A 23,469-nucleotide genomic window follows, 5' to 3' on the forward strand; every position below is an offset into this window, starting at 1 on the left:
AGAATCATTCGCATCAAGTAGAAGAATATAGTAACAAACCTCTGGATGGTGCTTTTTTTCTGCGGGCCCAGCACCTATTCTTGCGACTCTGCGTTGTCTCTTCCTCCGATCGCGAATGCAAGTAGAGAAAGCAAGCTGCCAAGTGGTCTCGATGTCTTCAGCCCGCGCCTCTGTATACCCCATATTGATACTCGATAAACATACCTACCTCCAGTTTAGCTGTGACTTCATCAACTTGAGATGTACCTGTGACAGTCTTGGACCGGCGATTTGTCCAACATGGCGTCTATCACCAAGCCCCTACATAATCCCCGCCCACTGGCGTGCAACCTCAGCAGCAACTAGAAAGGCTTGGAAACAAAGCAAGCAAAAACAGGTTCCTGGTAATCGGGAATTCAAACTGCTCCATCGTTCGGCGAGGTGCGGTGACCATCCAGCTCGAAAGTGCCCTTACAGCATCTGGAAGGCCAGAGAACCCGAACTAGCTACACGAAGTTTATCTGACGGAGACCCTATCTCTTCCAACGCTAGTATACAACCTCCGTTGGTTGGTGAGGTGCTCTTCCCAAGTTAGGAAAAGGATAATATTGGCATATTCGTAAACTGCTGGTTTGCGTGATTCGAATCCAGAATGCCAGTCGGAGGTAAGCAGTAGAGGACAGGGGGGAAAATTCAGGTGTCACCAACCGTTGTAGTTTCCACCAGTCGCAATATCTAGAAAGCACAATTGATTCTACAATCCATGTGTAGATCGTGTTTCGGCCTTGCCTCGCAAATAGTTGCCATTCTTCCTTCTCCGGAGACGCCGCCACGGGGCCGCAGCAGCACAGATCGACATCTAGACCGAGGATCATGTGTATCGGGCGTCAACCAGCAACACCATTTCACTGGCATGTGATTTTCACGTCTCTAGTCGTAGTTGGGTTTACGCTTGAGATGAGAGCCTCATTTGCTGAATGGACTCGTAGTTGCCTGACCTTCATTACGGCGATGCCGTAGCTAAGTAGGCACGTGACGCGGTTGTCGTACCCGCTCTACCACATTGGGTAGATGGTCGTTCAAGAGATGAACTTGGTGGCAACAAAAAGTTTTATTAGACAAGTTTCGAGCTGAAACATTACACTACGACGTAGGATACAGCCACATCTAGAGACGTGTATGAAACAAATGACGTAACAGGTCGCGGGCTGAGCATTCGAAAGTAACTATCGAACAGCTGATTGAGAGAGTTTACATGAGATGAGAGTGGCTGTGCAGACCATCCAAGGACTTGAAACCCCGAAACCGTTGATCTCCTCGTTCGGCCTGCTCTACCACCCTGTAGCCTGACGGATACCCCTCTTTGTGGTCGTTGTCTCCTGCTCTTCAGTTCCTGAACGACCAAGGTTAGCACTTGCTTTGGAAGGTACTCTGAACACACAAAAAGAAACGCGGGACAGGATTCATATGTTCGTACTCAGGCGGTGGACTACAGGGACCGAGCTTGGCGGCAAGCTTCCGTATTCGGTTATGACCATGTTGATATACTGCGCAGGTGTGACGTCATATAGAACCTGGAGATGATACAGATTTTTCGCGTCTTCGATCCATTTGAGAACGTCTGAAGTATCAGCCGGGGCATCTTCTGGGGTTGACTTGTCGTCCTTCGATGCGGAGAGACGTGGCTTGAGGGGAAGTAGATCGCGACGCTCGGCTTCGGAAAGTATTTCCTCAGCTGGCGCCACTTCGTTTCCGACGATGGAGTCTAGTGCGACTTTCTCGGTGAACTTGACGGACTGGCAGAGCACAATGACAGGTAGCGAGTGTGAGTGGGCGAGCATGGAGACTACTGCCGTGCCAACGCGAGAGTAGAGACGACCGTTTGACATCATGGCATGTGCACCCAGAAACACTTTGGTTGCGTCCTTTACGGCGTGTGAGGCGCCTGTAATGAGATAGTATCGTACGGTGATGCCGTGATTAGCGAGCTTGCGTGCCAGCTGCTTGCCTTCAAACAATGGCTTTGAATCGACCACAATGACTGTGAAGGGTTTACCAGACTGATGAGCGTGAATGATGGTTTGCTCGACGATGGAGGATGCTGCGTAGACCAGAACGACATCACCCGCCCGAATCTTAGTAGCTGCTAGATCGCGGATAAGTCTATCGGCAGCTGTAACACGCTCGCGAATGAAGATATCGATCTCTTCAATCAGATCCCGCTTGGCCTCATTTTCAGGCGTGGAGGGATCTATCTTGATGATGACTATAATAAGTCAGCATGCAGCCAGATCGCCCTCGGAAACATGCTATCCATGAACCGCAGAAATATCGAGTGGTTTCTCCCAACTTGAATTGAGACACCAACTTACTGTCTTTCAACCATCTGATCGCATTTCCCATACTGGTACTGAGCGGCCGACAGCTCTTCAGGAACTCAATCTGTGGACCTAGGTGATGGCTAGTAAGATGTCGAGCTAAGCTGTTGCCGGGAGGCGTTTGGTAGGTCTCGATGACTGTTTTGAAAACTAAGAGCATTGCCACCATTCGCGCTGTACTACCACATATAGCATAGCTGCTATACTGTAGACCGAGCGCAAGTACAGCTGGGTGTACATCCTTGGACGCTCCAACAAGAGATTGCTGCTTGGGTTGACTGTAGAGATGACCAAAGAATAAACCAGTCTGCTTTGGCTCTTTCTCTTTCTTGGATTTTTTCTCTGGCTCTTTGGCTGTTGGCGTGTTGGGTTGCGATGGCCGCCGCCGTAGTGCCAACGGTCTTGACTTGTCGTCTTTTGATGTTTGCTTCGAGTCTTTTTGCTGCTTCTGGCCGTCCTTGGCCGGTCCTTGCTGCTGGTTCGATGGCCCGCCTACTGATTTGGCCTGTGCTCGCTTTGCTTGCTTCTCGGCCTGTTTTTGCTTCTTGAGCTCTGCTGGTGAGAGCTTCTTGGGCGCGTCTGTAGCTTCAGCATTTGTCGCTGCGGAAGCACTCTCCTGGGCCGCGGGTGCTGATGCAGGAGGTGCCGAAGGCTGTACTGGCTCAGTAGCCGGTGGTTCTGACATATTGGCGACCTTGTTGTGTTGTTGCTCTCCTTTGCTATGGAAATGTGGCCAGTCAGGCGTCAGACGACCGGTGTTGGTGGGGCGAATTGAATTTTTTGGCCTAATTCTATGACCAATCCGAGTGCTACAAGATACCTATAGCTACTAGGTGCGAAGAAGCGGTGATTATGTGTAGTTGTCAGCCCTGGTAGGCAGGCGGAAATTTGATAGACATGCGTGAATTGAGTCACAAGTTTGGTAGCTGCTTTGGTGTTAGCGCAAAAACGGAGATGTCCCGCACTAATCCCCGCGCCAAGCACGTGCGTCATAGGCCATCTACGTGCAGGCCCTCGCCCAAGTGCTATGACTATCGCCCCTTGTGCCTAGATTCATAACCTTACAACGATACCGTATAGTGCCTTTCACTTGTTGCTGATCACATTCAGGCTTTCGCCTTTTGCAGCACTGAGACGTCATAATGGCCGACAAGATCAGCTCCATCACCGACCTCCCTCTCGATATCCTCGTCCTCGTCTTCCCCTACCTAGATGCGAAGTCCTTCCTCGCCCTCTGCAGTACATGCAAGTCATTTCACCAGCCATCGATACGGCTCGACCCTCCATACTGGAGCTACCTCGTCCGCAACACATTTCGCGTACCCAACCAGCCTGTTGTACAACATGATGGTGATCGATGGCAGAAGATGTATCGGCGTCTCCTTACCCAGAGCCGCGTCTTTACATGGGGGAACAACTCGCATAATCGCCTAGGACACGCTCCCCAAGCGTCTGGTGGGATTCGTTCCAATTGGGGTATGATGAGAGGACCATTCGTACGAAGGACCGGTCCTCCGCCTCAGTCACAAAGTCCAGTTGAGATGGAACATACACGAAACCTAGGTGTCATTGCCGATATGCAGTGTGGTGGCTGGTCTACGACCCTTCTAACATCCAAAGGCTCCCTCCACATAGCCGGTGTTCTCGATGGTCAGAGAGTGTTTCATGAGAGTGCGCCCTTGGAACTACTGCACTTTCCAGAAGGCTACCCTTCCCATGCCGGTACTGCTCAGTATGAAGAGCCCGCCGTCGCTATCCGACAATTCTCGGCTGGACGATCGCATGTACTGGCAGTGTCAGACAATGGCAAGATTTGGTCGTGGTATAGTAAGAAACAACCTGCTCTCCAGGTCAAGTTTGCAACTCTACAGCTGAATGAGCTCTCCCTGAACAAAGACTCAAGCACGCCGTCCTCCAATTTCGGACAGATCAGGCAGGTTGTAGCGGGATGGAGCCGCAGTTCAGCGTATGTGCATGGCGTTGGTATTGTAGTTTGGGACCCCGTGGAACGCGATCATGACGATCAGGGTACAGATACTATGCTTGTTATGGAACATTCGGAAGTACCAAAGTCCAATTATCAACGATCAAAGACAACGCGCGAGTCGGATGAGCAGAGAATGCTCGGCGAAGAGGTCGGCGTAGTCTTGAGCTACATCATACTGGAACACTATGTGGTCTTCGCTACGGATATAGGCAAGGTCTTCTGTGGTAGATTCGAGGATAAGAACAAGATTGACGATATTCTTGAACTCAAGCAAGTGCGCCACGACAAGGGAGTTCCCCTAGATATCCAGGGCTCGTTCCGTAGTTTCGCAGTCTTCAGAGACGGCGAGGTCATCACGAGCGACCAGAACTACCTAGAGGCATGCTGGACCAATCGGCGGGAGGACCCCGAACAGACGAATATTCAGGGCCTCAAAAAGATCCCCGCTCTTCAAAACAGTGGCGTCATTTCAGTTGCGTTCGGTGACTACCATTACCTTGCCCTTCACTCCAACGGCAGGATCACGTCGTATGGAACTGAGAACAGCGGCTGTGGGTCGCTTGGCCTGGGCTCGAATAAGGAAGCAGTAGTCGGCAAGGCCCGTGGTCTAACATACGACCAATTTAACGGCAACGGACGACTGCTACCCCATGCTTATAAAAATGGTCGTCAGATCTGGTTTGACGAGCGAAAAAACGACTGGCTGGCCCAAGTTATCAATGAGCCAACAGACGACAAAGAGAGCGAGGAACGGAAACAGATATGGGAGCACCACCACAATGTCCAAGGCGAAGTGAGCGAATGGTTCGAACAGGAGGCCAAGGCATGGGACCAAGATGGTGGTGAAGATGGTTTGGGCGCATACTTTGCTTTAGGTGTGAGTGCCGCGGGTTGGCATTCCGGAGCCCTTGTCTTGGTCAACGAAGAGCTGGCTACGAAAGAGCCTACCTATAATCGTGAGAAAAGGTCGTTTCCGCGACTTAAGCTCTCTGATGGTACGGAGATGCCGGGCGAGAAGGACTTTGATGAGTGGAGAGAGGGCTGTCCAGGTTTCCAGCTCGATGCTGCCAACGTCTAGATCTCTCTCTCTCTCTCTTCCTTGATTTCTTTGAGAAGACGTCATGGGGCTCTATTACACAAACATCCTTGCAGCGATCCACAATTATCCTAGATGAATTCTTGGGCGTACATAATACACATTCCATCCTATCGAGCACATCTCACGCTATGACCAAAACAGTGAGTGAATATGATGTTGCGTATTTGAAATACTGCCACGTGTCTCATGACACACATCATTGAATACGAGAAGCATTTGAGAGCTGGAGTAGATGGCAGAAGATGGAACAAGGCGATTACGAAACGTGATTGGATTGTTGATTGCATACAACTGATATCCCAGTAATCACTATAAATACAAGCCTTCTATGACTTATCCTTCATCGCTCGCAGTGTACCCATAACATCAATGGGCTCAGTCTTGCCCGTGATCTTCTGAATCTCGGGGTCTTGCACACGCATAAAGACGTTGTGTTTCTTTTCATCGCCAATGGTGAACTTGCCCTGCGTTTCCTTGTTTGCCTGCGAGTACTCGTCGAGCTTCTTGATCGCATCGTTGTTCAGCACGCTCTTCGCAAACTTGACATTGCCCTTGGTGTACTCGTGTCCCGGGTAGACCTTTGTGTCGTCCGGAAGAGAGGCCAGGGTTTCGTTCAAAGCCTTGTGCATTTGCTCAGGGGTGCCTTCGAAGAATCTTCCGCAACCGCCGATGAACAGTGTATCACCGGTGAAAACAGCGCGGTCGTTGCCGTCTTCCATGTAAAAGCAGATGGAATCTTGGGTATGGCAAGGTGTGTCTGTGGATAAGAGTAAAGCGTCAACGTATGATTCACAGCTATCTAGCATATGAGGCATCACTCACGTAGTGCTTTCACTTTGATCGATCCGATCTCGAATGTGCTGTTGTGCTCAGGGGTTGTGGAAACCTTAGCACAATCGCGACCACCGATTACAGGCAAGCCAAAGGCTTTGATCTGAATTTCAGGTTAGAAGCAGTATCGAAGAATTATATCCGTACTTACGGTGTCCACGTTTCCACCAGCATGATCACCATGACTATTCACACTAATCAGCACAGCACATACTGTGGTGGTAGTTAACTTACTGATGAGTGTTGATAATCTTGGTCAGCTTGAGACCCCCGGTGGTAGTCTGCTCCCTCAAAACCGGTAATACTCTACAGTCAATTGTTTAGCTTGGCCCCGCCGGATGGATGAATCTAGCGCACTCTTCAGGGTTGGCAGGGTCTATAATGACGGCTTCTTTGGTCTTGTCATCCGATACCAGGTATGCATAGTTGTTCCCCGTGCCCTCCCCTATAAGAGTTAGTACATGCCAAACTGGTGCAAAACTTCCATCAGGGTGCTCATACACATGGGAATTGATTGGATATGCATGGCGCGTAGAGTTGCGAACGACGGCTGCTTGGCGTTAGTTTTCACAACAGCCAGAATTACCGCGGGCTACAAACATTGACTTTGGTAATTGGCTTTACAAGAGGTGACAATGTACAGCGCTTGATCGTTGCTGCGAATAAGCTCATAAGGAATATACTGATAAGAATTGTGCGCGAAGTCATGGAAGTTTGAAAGCGGAGGCAGTGACGTGACTGATGCGTATCGCCGGGCCCGCACCATAACTCCGTGTCACGTGTCGGCATCGGACGCCATCCAACTTTGGTAAACGCGTCGCGTTGCTTCCTCGAATCGCCTTAAACCTTCGTACCATCAAAAACGTAAGGCACAGAGATGATTATTTCCTCGACAACGACGGAGATGCATCTACGATGCGACTAGGCTTTGCGACATGTTTTTGCCCTCCGCCTCTCTCTGGAACCTGGCTCGTTTGCATCACGAAGATCTCAGCGCATCGGCCAAGGGATCATGTTCACTGGGAAGCTGGAAATCTATCATCATACAACAAAGAATTGAACCAGAAAACACATTCGATTTGACCAACGCCGGAGAGTGAAGCTCCCATAAAACGCCACAATAAAACCACCTGTACGCCGAGTTGATGCTCATATACAGTCGTAACAATCATCCCACATTACAATCTCCAACTAGAGGAGAGACTTCAACCTCTTCTGTAATTCTGGCTCGGTCGAAATGCCTTCACCGCGTAGGCGACGCTCCTGAGGGTCGTACAATGGATCTTGAGTTACTGTGGCTTTGATCTTCTTGCCAAAGTACTCAATCTCTACTGACTTCCCTTCGCTAACATTGCTGGGCAACCAAGCATATGCGACTGGCTTACGCACTGTATAGCCAAAAGCAGCGCTTGTAATATAGCCAGCTCTTTGCCCATCCACAAAGACAGGCTCTTTGCCCATCACCATGGACCGACCGTCATCGACCGTTAGACATCTCAATCTACGGGGTGCAGCCTTCTTCGAAAGGCTTTCCAGCGCAGCTTTGCCAACGAAGTCTGCCTTCTTGTCCATCTGTATCGCGTACGTTACACCGGCCTCCCAGGGATTGTGTTCGGAGGTCATGTCGGACCCGGAGGCTCGGATGCCTTTCTCGATTCGGAGGCCGTTGAAGGCGGCGCGACCGGCGGCGACGAGCCCATGAGGCTTGCCTGATTGCCATAGAATATCCCAAAGGCGCTGGCCGTACTCGGGTGTAGTCTGTATCTCCCAGCCGTACTCTCCTACGAACGACTTTCGGAATATCGTAACAGGCACGCCAGCTATGCTCGTCTTCTTCACGCCCATGTAGGGTAGTCCTCTGTTGCTGAAGTCGTCCGAGCTGACCGTTTGGATAACGTCGCGGGCTCTTGGGCCCCAGAGACCGAGGCAACAGGTGCTGCCAGTGATGTCGCGAACCTGTGCCCATTCGCCGGGCGTGTGCTTGACTTGACCACGAGCCTGGCGCGCGAGGTAGGCAAGGTCAGTGGCGGTGTTTGCACCCACTTGAAACACATCTTCCTCAAGTCTTGATACGAAGATATCACTCAATACGCCACCATGAGTGTTGACGAGCAATGTGTGAGTAATGGATCCAGGCTGCTTGGAAACATCGCTAGTCGTGAGTCTCTGGAGTAAGTGGACTGCGCCAGGACCAGATACCTCGAATCGGTGGAAAGTGGTCATGTCGTACAATGCTACAGCGTTCCGGGTCTTCCAGGCCTCTGCCGCCGCAATAGGCGAGTAAAACTTGGATGACCAAGCATCTCGATCGACAGGTTTCCAAGCCTCTGGCAAAGTTTTGACCAACCCCGCATTTGCTTCGTACCAGTGTGGGCGTTCCCAGCCGCCAACCTCAAGGAAGAATGCGCCTTGTTCCTGCTGCCGAGCATAGAAGGGGCTGACACGAAGATTTCGTGGGTTCTCCTTCGGTGCGAGAGGATGGATGATGTCATAGATTTCGACGAAGTTCTGTTGCGAAGTCTCGCTCACATACTCTGGGCTGAGCTGGACCTCCTCAAACCGTGTGAGTTCACACTCAGCTATGTCGACAGTCGAGCGACCTTCCGTGAGCGTCTCGGCAACGGCACGAGCTACACCCGCTGAGTGCGTGACCCATACAGCTTCGGCGACCCAGAAGTTGTCGAGATTGGGAGCTTGTCCAACCACAGATCCGCCGTCCGGTGTGAACGAAAAGATTCCGTTGAAACCGTCTACAATCTCAGTTTGTCGTAGCACTGGAAGTAGCTCCTTGGTCGCCTTCCACGCTGGCTCGAAATCCTCTGGTGTAAAGTCCAGACGAGAGGGCATGTTCTTTTCGTCGACGTGTTCGGGTGTCACGCCCAGCGTAGAGGCTTTCACGGGCATTGGACGATGGCCATAGTAGCCAATACCAAACTGCTCTCCGTGTTCTCTGTAGTACAGGTCCTGGTCCTGGTGACGGAGGATCGGAAGTTCGGCGTTCATGGCGTTGATCTTCTTGTTGACTTCACGGTTCTCGAGACCTGGGACAGCTGTCGTCTTTGCATACTGATGCCCCAGAGGAAGGAGTGGGACCTTCAATCCGACCATAGCCCCGATTTCTACACCCCAGAAGCCCGCACATGAGACAACAATGTCCGCTGGGACTGAGCCCTTGTTCGTTGTTACTCCTGTAACTTGGCCGTTCGCTTGCTCGATGTTCGTGACGACGGTGTGTTCAAGGTACTTTACGCCGGCGTTGCGAGTGTTTTCGATAAGGATCTGGGTTGCGCGAGCTGCTAACGCTAGGCCGTCGCTGGGGATGTGCAAGCCGCCGAGTACCATTTCCTTGTTGAGAAGAGGATACTTCTGAAGACATTCTTCTGGGCTGATCAAGTGTGCCTCAATCCCCCATGACTGTGCGTAGCCATGCCTGCGCTTGATTTCCTCCAATCTTTCTGGCGTTGTTGCTACTTCGAGGCCGCCCAACTGGTTGAAGCAGTTCTGTCCGTCCTTCTCGAGTGCTTGCAGCTTTTCGACTGTGTACTTTGCGAGCAAGGTCATCGTCTTGGAAGGGTTTGTCTGGAAGACTAGGCCGGGCGCATGCGAAGTTGAGCCACCCGGCATGCTCAACGGGCCCTGCTCAATCACGGTAATGTTTTTCCATCCGCGTGAGACGAGCTCGTCGGCGAGGTTGGTGCCAACAATGCCAGCGCCAATGATGACAACGCGCTGAGAGGTCGCCATTGTAAGAATATGGAAGAATGGAATAGAGTAATTAGCTTCCAAGAGCTGTAGGAAACACTCCTCTTAAGGCTGTTTGCCCTCGCGATAACGGACCATGTCGACGCGCTCTTTCATCATAGAAGCCGAATCTAACCGTGGCCCAACACTTCAATTGGCAAAATATTTCCCATTGCCTGTCTAACGGCAAAATACTACATGGAGAAAGCCCACCGCCCCGCATGTGATTCCCACGACATTGGTGGGGAAGATGCCACTCATGGGTGTAGGGTCCTGATATCCGTTTTGAGGTTAGCGCAGCATTGCTGGACGCGGGAAGAGTAAGCCGTTGCGGGACTACTTAGGTTGCGACTACCCCGCCCCGCGTGTGCGCAACTCCGTTCATTCCTTCCTAATATTCTTGCGACCACAACGGGTCCATCACATACGAGATCGGGTGAGTATACATAGTGAAGAAGCCTATCATGCTCTTTTTCCCAGAGGACATCTCGGCCTATGATGTGTCGAGCACTGCCAACGAACCACACCCGCTGCAATTTGATATTGCAGCAAAGAAAAGCACTTGATAAAGTATCGCGGTGAGGATCGCCCTCACGCCTTGCCGGAATCACTTGCAAACAACTACCGCGACAAGCCCGGTCACCATACCAGTGCACCAAAAGCCCCGCGAAAAACACTTCCACTGGAACCATTCCCCATCCTGCCGGTCAGTCTGAAAACAAAAGGGTTGTGATCAGAACCCGCATCGTAGACTGTACCAGACAAAAAATAGGAGTGGAGCATAAGGCCAACACGTTTGGCTGCTATCTGCAATGCAAGCAGTCCAAGGCTCGAGGTGGCCCTCAATTGGCTTTGATGAAGATGGTCCTTTCACAGACCTGTTGAGACCCCGAGACTTCGTAGCAGACGACAACTTATATGGCACAATTCTCCTAGCGACCTCAGGTTTGAGTTAGCCCTCCATGTGACGCTGCACGGCGCTGCCATCACCCACCGACTGCGATTGCCGAAAGCACTCAAAGCCCCCCGACACAACAAATATATGGCCATGAGGGGTAGTGACATGCAGTGCATCGCCTCCCTCAGATACGACACCACGTCTTCCCATATCAGCGGCACTCTATTGCCTGCAAACGTGGCATGATTCGCGCCCTGTATCGCAGCTCGCCTTCGGCGCACCTCGGGATTCGCTGTCAATCTGACGCTGGATTTGCGCGATCTTCAGCCTGGAATCAGTTAATTCAGATTTTCGCTTCTGCAGAATCATGGTATCACTATCTACAGCGATAAACACAAGCCGGGATCGCATCGCGATAGAATCGCTATATCATTTATTACAGTTAGGATCTACATCTCCACAAACTCATCGATAAGAGCTCGATAGGCCAGGAAAACGATACCGCAGTAGTTCCGCCGGAGCTTGTTGTCGTTAGAGTGTTTGAGCCTGGCGTGGCGTCCGATGTCCGCATTTGGAAATCAGATCCATCACGCCCGCGCCCACAAGAGGGGCAATGACGAGAACGGTCTTTGCATTCAGTCACCATGACCATTGTTTGCATCTGCCAACGGTAAATACTCTGGGGTAAGACGCTGTCGTCCACTAATATAGAGCTATGATGTTTTAGCTTCCTGTCTAGAATCATGGGCTGATCACGATGGTTGGATACACGGTTGCGGAGAGATCGCGAAAGCAGCCAGAAGCTGTGGCGCTTGACGGTCACCTGCAGCCTGATTACGTTCGTACCTCCCACTGGCTGTCGCGTTTCAGGAGCGGATGGAAGCTATAACCACATGGGGACTAAGTGAATGGTTTGACTTGATAAGGCAGACTCTTGGGGGGGTGTTGAATAGAAAGTATAATAATCCTCCCGACGTCCACGAGCAGAACACCAGCTTCCCCAGCAAACTGTACAACCACACCAGTAGTCATTTCTTCTACTTATTATACCACACATAAGCATCTCAGACAGTCTTAGCGAACAACTTCCACAATGGTTGGGTCACTCTTGAGTTACCTTGGCTTCGGTGGCAAATCTGCCACAGAAGTCCCGCCAGAGAAGCAAGCCGTTCGGGCACTACCCGCCAACTGGTATACCTCCGAAGAGATGTACCAGCTCGAGAGGCGCGCTATCTTCACACGCCGATGGCTCATCCTCACCCACAAGTCAAGACTCGCGAACCCTGGCGACTTCCTTCGCTACAACGTAGCCAACTATGACATTGTTGTTTCCAAGGACCGTACTGGCACGATCAACGCATTTCACAACGTCTGCAGACACCGTGCCTACCCTGTAGTCGAGAAGGACGGCGGCAACGCAAAGATCTTCTCTTGCAAGTACCACGGCTGGTCATATGGCCTGAACGGCAATCTCGCAAAGGCGCCCGGTTACCAGGAGCTGGAAAACTTCGAGAAGGCAAACAACGGACTCTTCCCCATCCACACACGCATTGACCGCAACGGCTTCGTCTGGATCAACATGGATTCCAAGAAGGAGCCAGAAGTTTCATGGGAGTCACAGTTCGACCACGTCGACGAGCAAAAGCGATTCGACCAGTTCAACTTTGACGACTACGAGTTCGACCACACATGGAACCTCGAAGGTCCCTTCAACTGGAAGATCCTCGCCGACAACTTTAACGAATGCTACCACTGCAAGAGCACACACCCAGATCTCACAACCGGCATAATCGACCTCGAGAGCTACGATGTCTACTGCTCCGCCGACCACATCCAGCACGACCCCAACACACCACAAGATCGCAAGGACCTCGGACAAGAGATCTGCTCCACATACTGCTTCCCCAACGCCTCATTCACCGTCACCAAACACTTCCTCTTCATGCAAAAGTTCATGCCCAAGTCGCCAACCGAGTCAGTCATGTACTACGAGGTATGGCGCAACAAGCACTCCAGCGAGGAAGACTTCCTCCTCATCAGCGACACCTACAAGCGCGTCATGGGCGAGGACAAGGTACTATGCGAGCGTGCGCAGAAGAACATCGAGGCCGGCGTCTTTGTTAACGGCGAGCTGCACCCACACATGGAGAAGGGACCGCTCTTCTTCCAGAAGCGGTGTCGCGAGATCGTCATGGAGCACGGTATGCGGGAGAAGAAGGAGGGTCGCAAGATCTGGCCTGCTAGGCAGCAGCTTGAGCCTACGGGTACCGCGGCGATCAGCAAGGAGATGGAAGACTTCTGTGAGGGTTTGTCGTGCGGTACAGAGAACGAGAAGAGCGATTTAGCTTGGTAAGCTAGGCACGGATTCACGATGGTGATGATTGATTGATGATGCATGCATGGCATTGGTGTTTGGAGTCTCTGGTGGGTACTGGAGGCTTAGACCTCGTACTGTTTGCGGGGCTTGAAGGAGTACATGGGATGGAAATTATTGATGTATATTGTCTTCGAGGTAGATTTCTAATGCATTATGAACTATCACTGCGCTGGCCTCTTTCCGTATGAGAATCCCTTCTGACATCCTGGGAGCTTCTAATAAATACTCCGAACGTTCTCTACGTCTTCCGTGCGACAGATAGTGCCGCTGACTAAGTTAAGCTTTACCCGAGCGGGTCGAAAAGTCGAAAACCTCAAGCTTTGGTCATCTACTACTGCACCATGAATTTCAGTACAATGGTCACACCAATCACTACTGCCACTCAAACATCATCTCCACATCATAAATAGAAAGGTACACGAGCGTTTCAATGTATTCTTCTGATCCATCATCCTTCATAGAACTACCTGTATTGCGACTGTGAAGCATATTTAATTGGGATTTATGCGCCGCCCCAATGGCCGGCATGAAGAGAACCCGTTCTTCTCTCCGTAGCTATTTTCAAAATCCCAGAGCGGTCGTAACGGCTTTCCCAAGAGCTTATACTTCGTCAAACGGCATATCTTCCACCAAATTGAAATCTCAAACTACAGGTACGTGGTCCACAGTGGCCATCTAAAAGTCGAAAAAACGTATCGCTCAACTGATTCAGATTGGAATGCCCGAGATGAGTTTTTCAAATTCACACGCGGCCGCTTTGTCTTGGATGAGAATCAAAATGTCAGAAAAAGAGAGGTACTGTTCGACATGAATGAGCTCGTGAAGGTTGCAGCAAACTCAGTTGGAGCTGCTCAGTGTGTCGATTTCAGAAAGCTCACGCACGGAATGTTCAACAAAGCCCTCCTGATGCTCATGGACGACGGCCAAGAAGTTGTTGCTAAAATACCTAACCCCAATGCAGGCCGCGCACATTGCACCACAGCTAGTGAAGTTGCTACAATAGATTTTATAAGGTTCTTGAGCTGATGATTTCCAAGTTCGGACTGACCTTAATACTGGTATAGGCTAGAAGAGTACTTGATACACCTGCGCCTCGTGTTTACGCATGGAATTCCAATGCGCCATCGCATTCAGTTGGAGCTGAATATATCATCATGGAAAAGGCGAAGGGTGTTCCTCTCTCTCAGGTTTGGGATGCGATGCCATTGCCTCAAAAGCTTCAAGTGCTGCTTGCTCTCGTACAGATTCAAAAGCGATGGCTTAGCATTTCATTCTCACACTACGGCGGCTTGTACTATGCCAGCGATGTGCGATCACCTTCGGCGGGCCATTACATCGAAGACGGCACGGTCGCCAGGGACTCAGAGTCCGTTGTAGGACCAGCTACCGGGCGGGACTGGCATGATGCTGGCCGGGCAAGCCTAGACATCAGAAGAGGGCCATGTACGTCACAGCCCAGGAAGACTTCGTATTGATTCTGAATTTCTTGCAGGGGCCTCTTTGAGCCAGTACTTACGATCGATCGGTGAGAGGGAGACAAAAGCAACTCAGATTCTGAGTCCTCCGAAACAGATAGCTCTGTTCTGTGGCCCCAAGCTTTATCAACCAGATCCGAAAGAGAAGCTAACTGCGCTTAGCCAGTACCACAAGATTGCCGATGCAATCCTCCCTGGAAACAAAACCATTTGCGCTCCATACCTTTGGCACGACGATTTGCATGGTGATAACATCTTTGTCGATCCCAACAATCCCGGAAAGATCACAGCCATCATCGATTGGCAATCTTGCCACATCTCACCTCTCTTCAACCACAATGCAGATCCGGCGTTTCTTGACTGGGAAGGCCTCGAACCAGAGAATCTAGATTTGACTCCAAAGCCAGATCTTGCTGGTCTTTCCTCGGAAGAGAAATCCGCAGCCTTACGTGATTACGCGCACCTAAATGTGTTCATCGCGTGGCGAAAACTCATGCAAGGGAAGAACCCAATTTTTTACAAGGCAGCGGTTCCAAAAGACATCATCATTTGGGCTATTGTTCTTAGCATACAGGATGTTTGAGTACGGAGAGGCGCACTTCCAGTCTCTTCTGGTTGATTTGAAGGACACATGGCCGACACTGACAGCAGCCACGGGCCAGAGTCAGTTCCCATTTAATTTTTCGGGTGTGGAAATTGAGCGCATCAAGTCAAAGGGTGATTGTGCGGTGGCTGAAACAGAACTAGTGGCGCAGGTGAAGGAGACTATGGGCGAATTGTGGCCGGACAAAGGCCTTATCGACCATCAGCTATATGATTCTTGTAGAGCGGCACTCAAGGAGATGAAAGAACAACTGATTGAGCAGTTGGCATTGAACGAGGAGGAACGAGCGGAGTACGAACGCTATTGGCCGTTTGACTAAAGACGTTGCATATCACCGAGAGATTCAGCGATCTGGATTGCCTGCTTCTATATATAGCATGATGTCAAAATATAATACTAGCTTCTACGACAACTAGGCGACTATGCCGACGATGCTGTGCAACCATCACGCCGCAAAGTCGACCCCACGACTATATCTATGGATTGGGCTACCCTGCGCTGGTGAGACAGATGCTTCACTATCAGTCATCTGCCCTCTTAATTTATCTCAACTTCTCTTCATATCCTTGACCTACTACAGTAAGTATCTTACTCCTACTAAACGGTATATTAGTCGATACTATTCCGCGTCGTTGTTCCACCATTAGTCTTCTAGTAACTCTTTTGCTGTCGGGCGGTCTCTCCAATCGAGTTTCATCATCTTTGATATGAAAATGTTGTCTCTCTAGCTGACTTCGCTCTCAATCGTTCGCGAAAATGGTGTTGTCTTCTCTTTTAGGATATTTTGCATAAGTAACATGATAGAGCGGACCGTTTCTAGGTCTGTAATCCCGGAGATTTTGGCTAGGAAAGGACCAAAATATTTAAATTGCTCTTCGACAACCCCCAGCACATATTCTTCGTCGTCGCGGTTCAATCCTTTAGGTTGAAAGAGGTTGAAGTGTCCACCGTAGATAAGGCTAATAAGCTATAGCGACATCAGCTTTTCGCTATACTCATAATTGTAGTGGGACTATAACGCACTATAGCTCTAAAAGACCATATGTCGGCCGCAGTGTTCCACGGCAGTTCTATGAGAATCTCTAGGCTTGTCCACATGGGCGCTCCTACCACGGTGCCAGATTTAGCCCACTCAGAATTAGCGGGGTAGCATCCACCCAAGTCGCCCAGTTGGACGTCGGAAAATCGAACGTCGCCTTCTTACAGATTAACAAAAAAATTATCTGGTTTGACATCTAGGGTACCTATTAATTACACACACTTCGTTGCTAACCCAAGGTGGCAATGCACCTGTGTGAACAAACCCGTCCTCTTAAGTACATTTCTGTTGAGAAGATGTAAGGTTCAGTCCAGGTCGGCGGGGATGAGGCTCGTGGAAGTAAGCCCGAGCAGAAGGACCGACGCGGAATGATGATCTGTCATGTAAATCCCCAGATCATCATGATAATAAGAAGACAGAATAACAGCTCTTAGTGTAGTTCAATCCAATACGTGGTGACCTAACATACCTCTACTCGGTTCCCTATGGTAGTCATACCACCAGAGGAGACCTTGTTCCAATAGGTTATGAGCCCGGTTGCCTAACCCAACGTTATTGGTTTTAAACACCTAACCAAGTCACGAAGGACTTAGATTCGAGAAGGAATCAAAAACACTCACCCAAGTCACGAAGGACTTAGATTCAAGCAGGAATCGGAAAAGAGAAAAAGTCGTGTACAACGCGGTTGACACGCAACCATACTTACACACACCGTCTCCACGCTCGAGAACCGATAACGACTGCACCACCCGCAGAACATCGCCCGCATCGCCCGCATCGCCCGCATCGCCCGCATCGCCCGCATCGCCCGAATCAACCGCATCACCCGCACAAGATGGCTGCAGAGAAGGAAGAATGGAAGATCCCCCAGCTCACAGCCGAAAACCACGATACTTGGTTTCGCCGAAACAAGGTCAAGCTTAAGGGGAAGAAAGTCTTCTATGTCTGCGAGAAAAATCTGGTACAGCACTGTCAAATAGCAACAGCTAGTAGACTAACGGAGGCTATGGAAGAGTTGGAAATTGCTGAAACAGACAAGCATACCAAGATCCGCGTCAACATTGAAAAAAGAGACAAGTACCTAGAAGATGAAGCCACTGCAATCGATCTCTTGTTTCGGTCGCTTAGCGAGGATGACCAAGCCCTCATTGACGAATACGATACTGCCTTCCAATTCTGGGCCTACCTACAAAAGAAGTACACCCAAACTGACGCCACAACTGCCAACATATACATGACTAGAATTCAAACGTTCACATTTAATCCCGGGAACACGATTGTTGGATCATGGGAGAAGCTAAAGGACTACCGACGTAAACTTGTAGCAGCAGACGCCGACACCAACGGAGCTTACAAGGACTCTGCACTACTACTCGTTCTTATCAGATCACTTCCGAAAGAATTCAAGACTACGATTGACACCTTAAACGCCCAACTTAACCTCACGGTTGAACAGAAACTTAAGTTTCTGGAAGAGAAGGAGGTTCGAGACCAGCAAGACGCCAACGAAAAAGCTCTTCCAGCATTCCGAAAGACGGAGAAGTATGTTCCGCCTTACAGGCGTCGAAATCATAAGAACTCGCCACTATCGTCTGACTCCGAATCTGGTGCCAAATTCACGGTCCAATGCTTCCTTTGTGATGGAGCCCATGGCGTACGAGACTGCCCAAGACGTGAGAGAGCTCGAAAGCTCCTTAAGGAATACGACGCTAAGAAATCATCTAAGCTGCTCGTTAAGACACCTAAGCAAAGGAATTCCCACAAAAGGACTGGCAAAGCATATGGAGCCGAAGAAGTCAATTCAGAGTCAGATGAATTATCTGAGACCTCAGACTCCGAACCCGAGGAAATTGAGACATGCCGTCTCTCAAAAGACATCGTCGGTAAGGCCTCTCCATCTACCTGGGCTGCCGACACTGGCGCATCCTCTCACATGTCTGACCAACCCTCATTATTTAGACGAATGATTAAGATCAAACGAAGAGTCGTTCGGGTTGGAGGGGAGAATTATATGCGGACTGGAAAGGAGAAGCTCAAGTGGTGTGTAAGGATGGATCGTCGACATGGCTGTCAGAAGTACTGCTTGTACCTAACCTTGGAGTCAATTTGTTATCAGGAAGAAGAATTTGCGCAGCAAGCCTGAAGGGTCGTTTCAATTCACACGCACTATACTTCAAACTAGGAAAGAAGGTTATTATTGAAGCAACTATGGACGACGGCCTCTACGTAGTGTCACACATTGCCGATGGATACCAAGAAACAGCATTTCTAGGCACGGAACTCCATGCACCAGTTAAGAGCGAGCTTAAGGTTAATGAAAAGGAGAGATACTTGCTGTATCACAGACGCTTCGCACACCTAGGACCTGCAAAGATTGCTAAACTCCACGAAGTTACAACTCTCCAGAAGAAGATTCAAGTTCCAGAGAAGATAGAAATCTGCGAAGTGTGTTCTCTGACGAAAATGAAGAACAGCATCCCTAAGCAGCTGAGAGAGCATAAGGCCACGAAGCTAGCCTTAGTACAGTTTGACATTGCAGGACCCTTTCCAACATCTCTGCGAGGAAACAGGTGGTTCCTCCTTATTATTGACAGTTACACGCGAAAAAACTGGGTTATCCCGCTGAAGAAAAAGGGAGACGCACAAAGGGAACTCCAAATCTGGAAGACCTTTGTAGAACATCAAACTGGCGAAAAGGTTAAAGCTGCTGGAACTGACAACGCACCAGAACTTCTACAGCAAGCCGAGGAATGGAGAGTTACACAGGGCGTGGAAATTCAGCCTACAACAATTGCTTCCTCACACCAGAATGGACCAGCTGAGCGAAACATCCAAACCGCTGAAGCTGATATGAGAGCAATGCTGAAAGACGCTGGTTTACCAATTGAGTTTTGGGATGAAGCTGTCGAAGCAGACGCATACCTGCGAAACCGCACAAACACAGGACCCACGATCAATGGAAAGCAAGTCAGTCCTGAAGAGGCATTCACAGGAACGAAACCATCCATTGACCACATCCGTGTATGGGGGAGCAAATGCTATTCTTACATCAACCCCAAAACGATTCCAGCAGACCAACGACATGACAAGCTCGTGGACCGTGGCAGAGTTGGAGTATTCATGGGATATTCTGAGACAACAAACAAGCAGTTCAAGTTCTATTCGCCAGAGCTTGGATACACCTCAAGGACAAGCCGATTATCAGTGGACGAATACACCCCTGGAGGAAAAGTTGAACTACGACTGCGAAACATACCAGCTGGACCACAAGGGACGCAGAATACGATGCCAGACCGAAAACCAAGAGGAAGACCTAGGAAGGATCTGGAATCATCTCCTGCAGAACCAATGGAACCACCTCCTGCCAAATCAATGGAACTATCTCCTGCAGAACCAATAGAACCATCTCCTGTCGAACTAATGGAACCATCTCCTGTCGAACTAATGGAACCATCTCCTGTCGAACCAATGGAACCATCTCCTGCAGAAATAGTGGAGCCAGTTCCCGAGAACCCAATAGAACTGTCGTCGGCAGAGCTAACTCCCGAACCAGTTAAGCGTCACAGAGGAAGACCAGGGAAGCTAACGACTATTCCCCCTACTGCACCATCTGATGAGCGGGTTCCTAATCTTGTGGACGAAGAGGGACCCGAAGAACCGTATACCCAGTCTGTACGAGAAGAGGAGGCTCCACGATACTTCACCAGACAAGCCAAACGAAAGAGGTCTAACGAAGAGGTTGTTGAGGACGAGAGATTTAGCAAGATCGTTAAAGCTATGCTAGCCCAAGCTGGCCTTATAGAAGAGCAAACACGACTATCTGAGAAGGCTTTTGCAGCAACCGAGATCGCAGGAATCCAGATCCCCCAGACACACGAGCAAGCTATCAACGACCCAAAGTATGGAAAGCAATGGAAAGCAGCAATACTTGAAGAGATAATCGCGTTAATGGAGAATCGAACCTGGGAGGAAGTTCCAAAGCCAAAAGACGCGAACATGGTTGATTCAAAGTGGGTTTTTACAGTCAAAACAAATCTCGACGGGACTGTTGAGAGGTTTAAGGCACGCCTTGTGGCAAGAGGTTTTACGCAAGTACACGGAACAGACTACAACGAGACTTTCGCCCCGACAGTTCGCATGGACACCTTACGTCTGTTTATGGCCACTGTCGCAGCGGAAAACCTAGAATGTTTTCACTTTGACATCAAGAATGCTTTCACAGAGTCGCATTTGAAGGAAGAGATCTTTCTTAAGCAACCCCAGGGAGTAGAAGTTAAGAAAGGATACGTCCTTAAAGTTCTCCGCAGCCTATATGGACTCAAACAAGCTGCTCGTGACTGGAACTTGTTAATAAAGAAAGAACTTCTGGCATGGGGATTCGTGCAAAGCCTTGCCGACCCGTGCATGTTTATCCACGAAGAAAAACAACTCCGTATCCTCGTCTACGTTGACGACATTGCTGTTGCCGCAAAAGATCGAGCTCAAATTGATTGGTTCTACAAGAAGCTTTCTGGAAGATTCAACACCAAGAACCTAGGGGAGATTCATAAGATCCTTGGAGTACGAGTTACGCGAGACAGAAAGCGCCGCACAATCTACCTCGATCAAGAACAGTACATACACGCAGTACTTGACAAGTTTGGAATGTCTAGCAAACAACACAGAGACAAGAAGATTCCATCCGCAGATTACACGTCATTTAGGCCAGCCACTAACAACGACACCCGAATCGACATCACTGAATACCAGCAAGTGATAGGGAGCCTTATGTTTGCTATGGTTCTTACACGCCCAGACATTGCATTCACCCTCGGAAAGCTAAGCCAATACATGAGCGATCCAGCAGAACATCATGGCCATGCGTTGAAGAACCTGCTACGATATCTAAGGTCGACAGTAACAATGAAGCTACGCTACGGACCAGGGGAGTACACTCGCAATTTGTCATCTACTCTGATGCTGACTGGGCAAGCGACATGGTAGACCGAAAGAGCGTTTCAGGGAGCACTGCAATGTTCTACGGAGGTCCAATATCATGGTCTAGCAAGAAGCAACGGTCTGTTGCAACGTCAAGCTGCGAATCTGAATACATCGCACTATCAACATGCTGTAAGCAAGGCCAGTGGATTGCTCAAATGTTCAGAGATCTTGGGTTCCCAAAGTACATTGGAAAAGACACCAACAAGGTCCAGATGCTAGGAGATAACCAGGGTGCCATTGCACTTACAAAGAACCCTCACCTTCACGAAAGATCAAAGCACATCGACGTCTGTTATCATTTTATCAGAGACCTAGCAGAACAAGCCGTTGCAGCGAGTCGCATTCGAGAAATTCAAGAACCAATTAGGAGTTGTCCTTAGACCGGACCTGCCCTGAGGGGGAGTGTTGAGAAGATGTAAGGTTCAGTCCAGGTCGGCGGGGATGAGGCTCGTGGAAGTAAGCCCGAGCAGAAGGACCGACGCGGAATGATGATCTGTCATGTAAATCCCCAGATCATCATGATAATAAGAAGACAGAACAACAGCTCTTAGTGTAGTTCAATCCAATACGTGGTGACCTAACATACCTCTACTCGGTTCCCTATGGTAGTCATACCACCAGAGGAGACCTTGTTCCAATAATTTCTTTAATTTTCCACCCGCGGGTGATTTTGCACGCTCTTTATCACCACGAGCTCCTGCAAATGATTTCTAGCAGTTATAAGGGTTGGTAATAAAGATTGGGTGTGTTCTGCTTACTTCGCGAACCACACGGTATCTTGGACTTCTTTCGTAATCGTGTATTTGCTAGCACGCCCCTTCAGAACTTGACCGATTCGAAAGAGCGAAGACATGGTATTAGGCTCGAACTTCAAGACCAAACACCTATACCTAGGTAATTTGATTAGGACGAGGGAATCGTCATGATGTTTGTGCAATAGGCGATAGAAAACAAGGAGAGCGGTGATGGAGCGGGCCTTGATGCCAAGGTGCTACTGTGTACATCGGCGTAATCCCGAAACGCTTACCCAATACGGTAAGCCCAAGGAATGTACCACAAAGACGGTCTTTCCCATCCACGCGCTTATCAACACCAGCGCTGAGCAGATCATCACCTGGTTCTCGATGTATCAGGTATATGTGTGAAACGTAATTTGTCAAACGAAGCGGGAGCTACAGGTGCCATGAGCTACAAATGCCTCGTCGATCTGCAACCTCAAAGAGCCTGAATTCGCTGCGGCTGTAGCTATGGCTATTCTGGTCAGTATAGGTCGCAACAACAACCACTCTGAATACTACTTAGGTAAGAATTCGGGCTTCAGCAAAGACTCTAGCGAGCTGAGTATGAGGCCAGAGAAATTGGCTTGTCGTTAGTAGTTCAGTCGGGCTGATGGTCTGATGCCGGAGACACCCTTGCGCGGTTCTCTCGCACCTGCTGGCGATGGCGGTGTACCACTCGTTTTTTATGTTTGCATCCCCTCCAAGTAAATTTTGGTCGATGTCCAAGTTGTTTCCGTTGGTCAGTTACCTTCGTATTCCATGAATGCTGTTTACCGTTCATGCTGGCGGCTAATGGGACATTCGCACAACCAAAGGAAGGAGCTTTCTTTATCACGAACCGTTGACCTCCTTCGCAAGTGGAGCGGATCGTTTCGTACGTCCCTGCACTTGAACTTCTGATGTCGATGGAGCGAGCATCAGGTTGATATAATGTTGAGTGTGCTTCGGCCTCACACTCTGCTGCCGCCTCGACAGGCCCCTCAGACTTTATTCATTCCTACGATTTCGCAGATAATGTTACGAGTTTAATGGAGAGGGAATGTATGACGGATTCAGGTTCTTAGCAGTGGTACTAGCGTCCTGTTGGCAATGCTGTCTATCCTGGAATATATGGCCCATCGAAAGTTGATTGCGATATGAAGGGGGTCGCCCATATTGTTAATATTGTCCTAATTCCTGTAGTTGTACACCGTACCTCTGAGCTACATTTGTGTACTACTTATTCAATACCTGTACTCAGTCTTTCACATACGACCATAGGACACTGAAAACTAGGCTTCCCGTCCGCTCAGCCATATATAA

At 49.6% G+C, this 23,469-nt stretch overlaps 9 protein-coding genes across 9 annotated transcripts; 5 read left to right on the forward strand and 4 right to left on the reverse strand.

The window, feature by feature from the left end:
* Positions 1–1,442: 1,442 nt before the first annotated feature.
* PtrM4_103920 (GCD2, Translation initiation factor 2B subunit, eIF-2B alpha/beta/delta family) lies at positions 1,443–3,042 on the reverse strand (the record flags this gene model as incomplete). The annotated part of the gene is made up of 2 exons (XM_066107528.1): positions 1,443–2,245; positions 2,352–3,042. 2 exons carry the CDS (start codon positions 3,040–3,042, stop codon positions 1,443–1,445), a joined length of 1,494 nt encoding a protein of 497 aa, XP_065961977.1.
* Positions 3,043–3,499: 457 nt separating this feature from the next.
* Positions 3,500–5,422, forward strand: PtrM4_103930 (F-box multi-domain protein; the record flags this gene model as incomplete). The annotated part of the gene is made up of 1 exon (XM_001936210.2): positions 3,500–5,422. The coding sequence occupies one exon, from the start codon at positions 3,500–3,502 to the stop codon at positions 5,420–5,422; it is 1,923 nt and encodes a 640-aa protein (XP_001936245.1).
* A 347-nt stretch (positions 5,423–5,769) lies between these two features.
* PtrM4_103940 (hydroxyacylglutathione hydrolase) lies at positions 5,770–6,982 on the reverse strand (the record flags this gene model as incomplete). The annotated part of the gene is made up of 7 exons (XM_001936209.2): positions 5,770–6,200; positions 6,266–6,377; positions 6,426–6,459; positions 6,509–6,580; positions 6,632–6,719; positions 6,776–6,824; positions 6,875–6,982. 7 exons carry the CDS (start codon positions 6,980–6,982, stop codon positions 5,770–5,772), a joined length of 894 nt encoding a protein of 297 aa, XP_001936244.1.
* A 483-nt stretch (positions 6,983–7,465) lies between these two features.
* On the reverse strand, positions 7,466–10,018 carry PtrM4_103950 (GcvT, Glycine cleavage system T protein (aminomethyltransferase); the record flags this gene model as incomplete). The annotated part of the gene is made up of 1 exon (XM_001936208.1): positions 7,466–10,018. The coding sequence occupies one exon, from the start codon at positions 10,016–10,018 to the stop codon at positions 7,466–7,468; it is 2,553 nt and encodes an 850-aa protein (XP_001936243.1).
* Positions 10,019–12,006: 1,988 nt separating this feature from the next.
* Positions 12,007–13,266, forward strand: PtrM4_103960 (HcaE, Phenylpropionate dioxygenase protein; the record flags this gene model as incomplete). The annotated part of the gene is made up of 1 exon (XM_001936207.2): positions 12,007–13,266. One exon carries the CDS (start codon positions 12,007–12,009, stop codon positions 13,264–13,266), a length of 1,260 nt encoding a protein of 419 aa, XP_001936242.2.
* A 1,178-nt stretch (positions 13,267–14,444) lies between these two features.
* Positions 14,445–15,688, forward strand: PtrM4_103970 (uncharacterized protein; the record flags this gene model as incomplete). Its single annotated transcript, XM_066107529.1, has 3 exons — positions 14,445–14,733; positions 14,783–15,342; positions 15,428–15,688. The coding sequence occupies 3 exons, from the start codon at positions 14,445–14,447 to the stop codon at positions 15,686–15,688; spliced, it is 1,110 nt and encodes a 369-aa protein (XP_065961978.1).
* Positions 15,689–16,093: 405 nt separating this feature from the next.
* On the reverse strand, positions 16,094–16,467 carry PtrM4_103980 (uncharacterized protein; the record flags this gene model as incomplete). Its single annotated transcript, XM_066107530.1, has 2 exons — positions 16,094–16,336; positions 16,393–16,467. The coding sequence occupies 2 exons, from the start codon at positions 16,465–16,467 to the stop codon at positions 16,094–16,096; spliced, it is 318 nt and encodes a 105-aa protein (XP_065961979.1).
* A 947-nt stretch (positions 16,468–17,414) lies between these two features.
* PtrM4_103990 (uncharacterized protein) lies at positions 17,415–18,375 on the forward strand (the record flags this gene model as incomplete). Its single annotated transcript, XM_066107531.1, has 2 exons — positions 17,415–18,291; positions 18,368–18,375. 2 exons carry the CDS (start codon positions 17,415–17,417, stop codon positions 18,373–18,375), a joined length of 885 nt encoding a protein of 294 aa, XP_065961980.1.
* A 241-nt stretch (positions 18,376–18,616) lies between these two features.
* PtrM4_104000 (uncharacterized protein) lies at positions 18,617–21,768 on the forward strand (the record flags this gene model as incomplete). The annotated part of the gene is made up of 2 exons (XM_066107532.1): positions 18,617–21,336; positions 21,381–21,768. The coding sequence occupies 2 exons, from the start codon at positions 18,617–18,619 to the stop codon at positions 21,766–21,768; spliced, it is 3,108 nt and encodes a 1,035-aa protein (XP_065961981.1).
* Positions 21,769–23,469: the final 1,701 nt, after the last annotated feature.

The sequence above is a fragment of the Pyrenophora tritici-repentis genome, chromosome 5 (genome assembly GCF_003171515.1).
Source record: "Pyrenophora tritici-repentis strain M4 chromosome 5, whole genome shotgun sequence".
In the NCBI taxonomy this organism is placed as follows: domain Eukaryota; kingdom Fungi; phylum Ascomycota; class Dothideomycetes; order Pleosporales; family Pleosporaceae; genus Pyrenophora; species Pyrenophora tritici-repentis.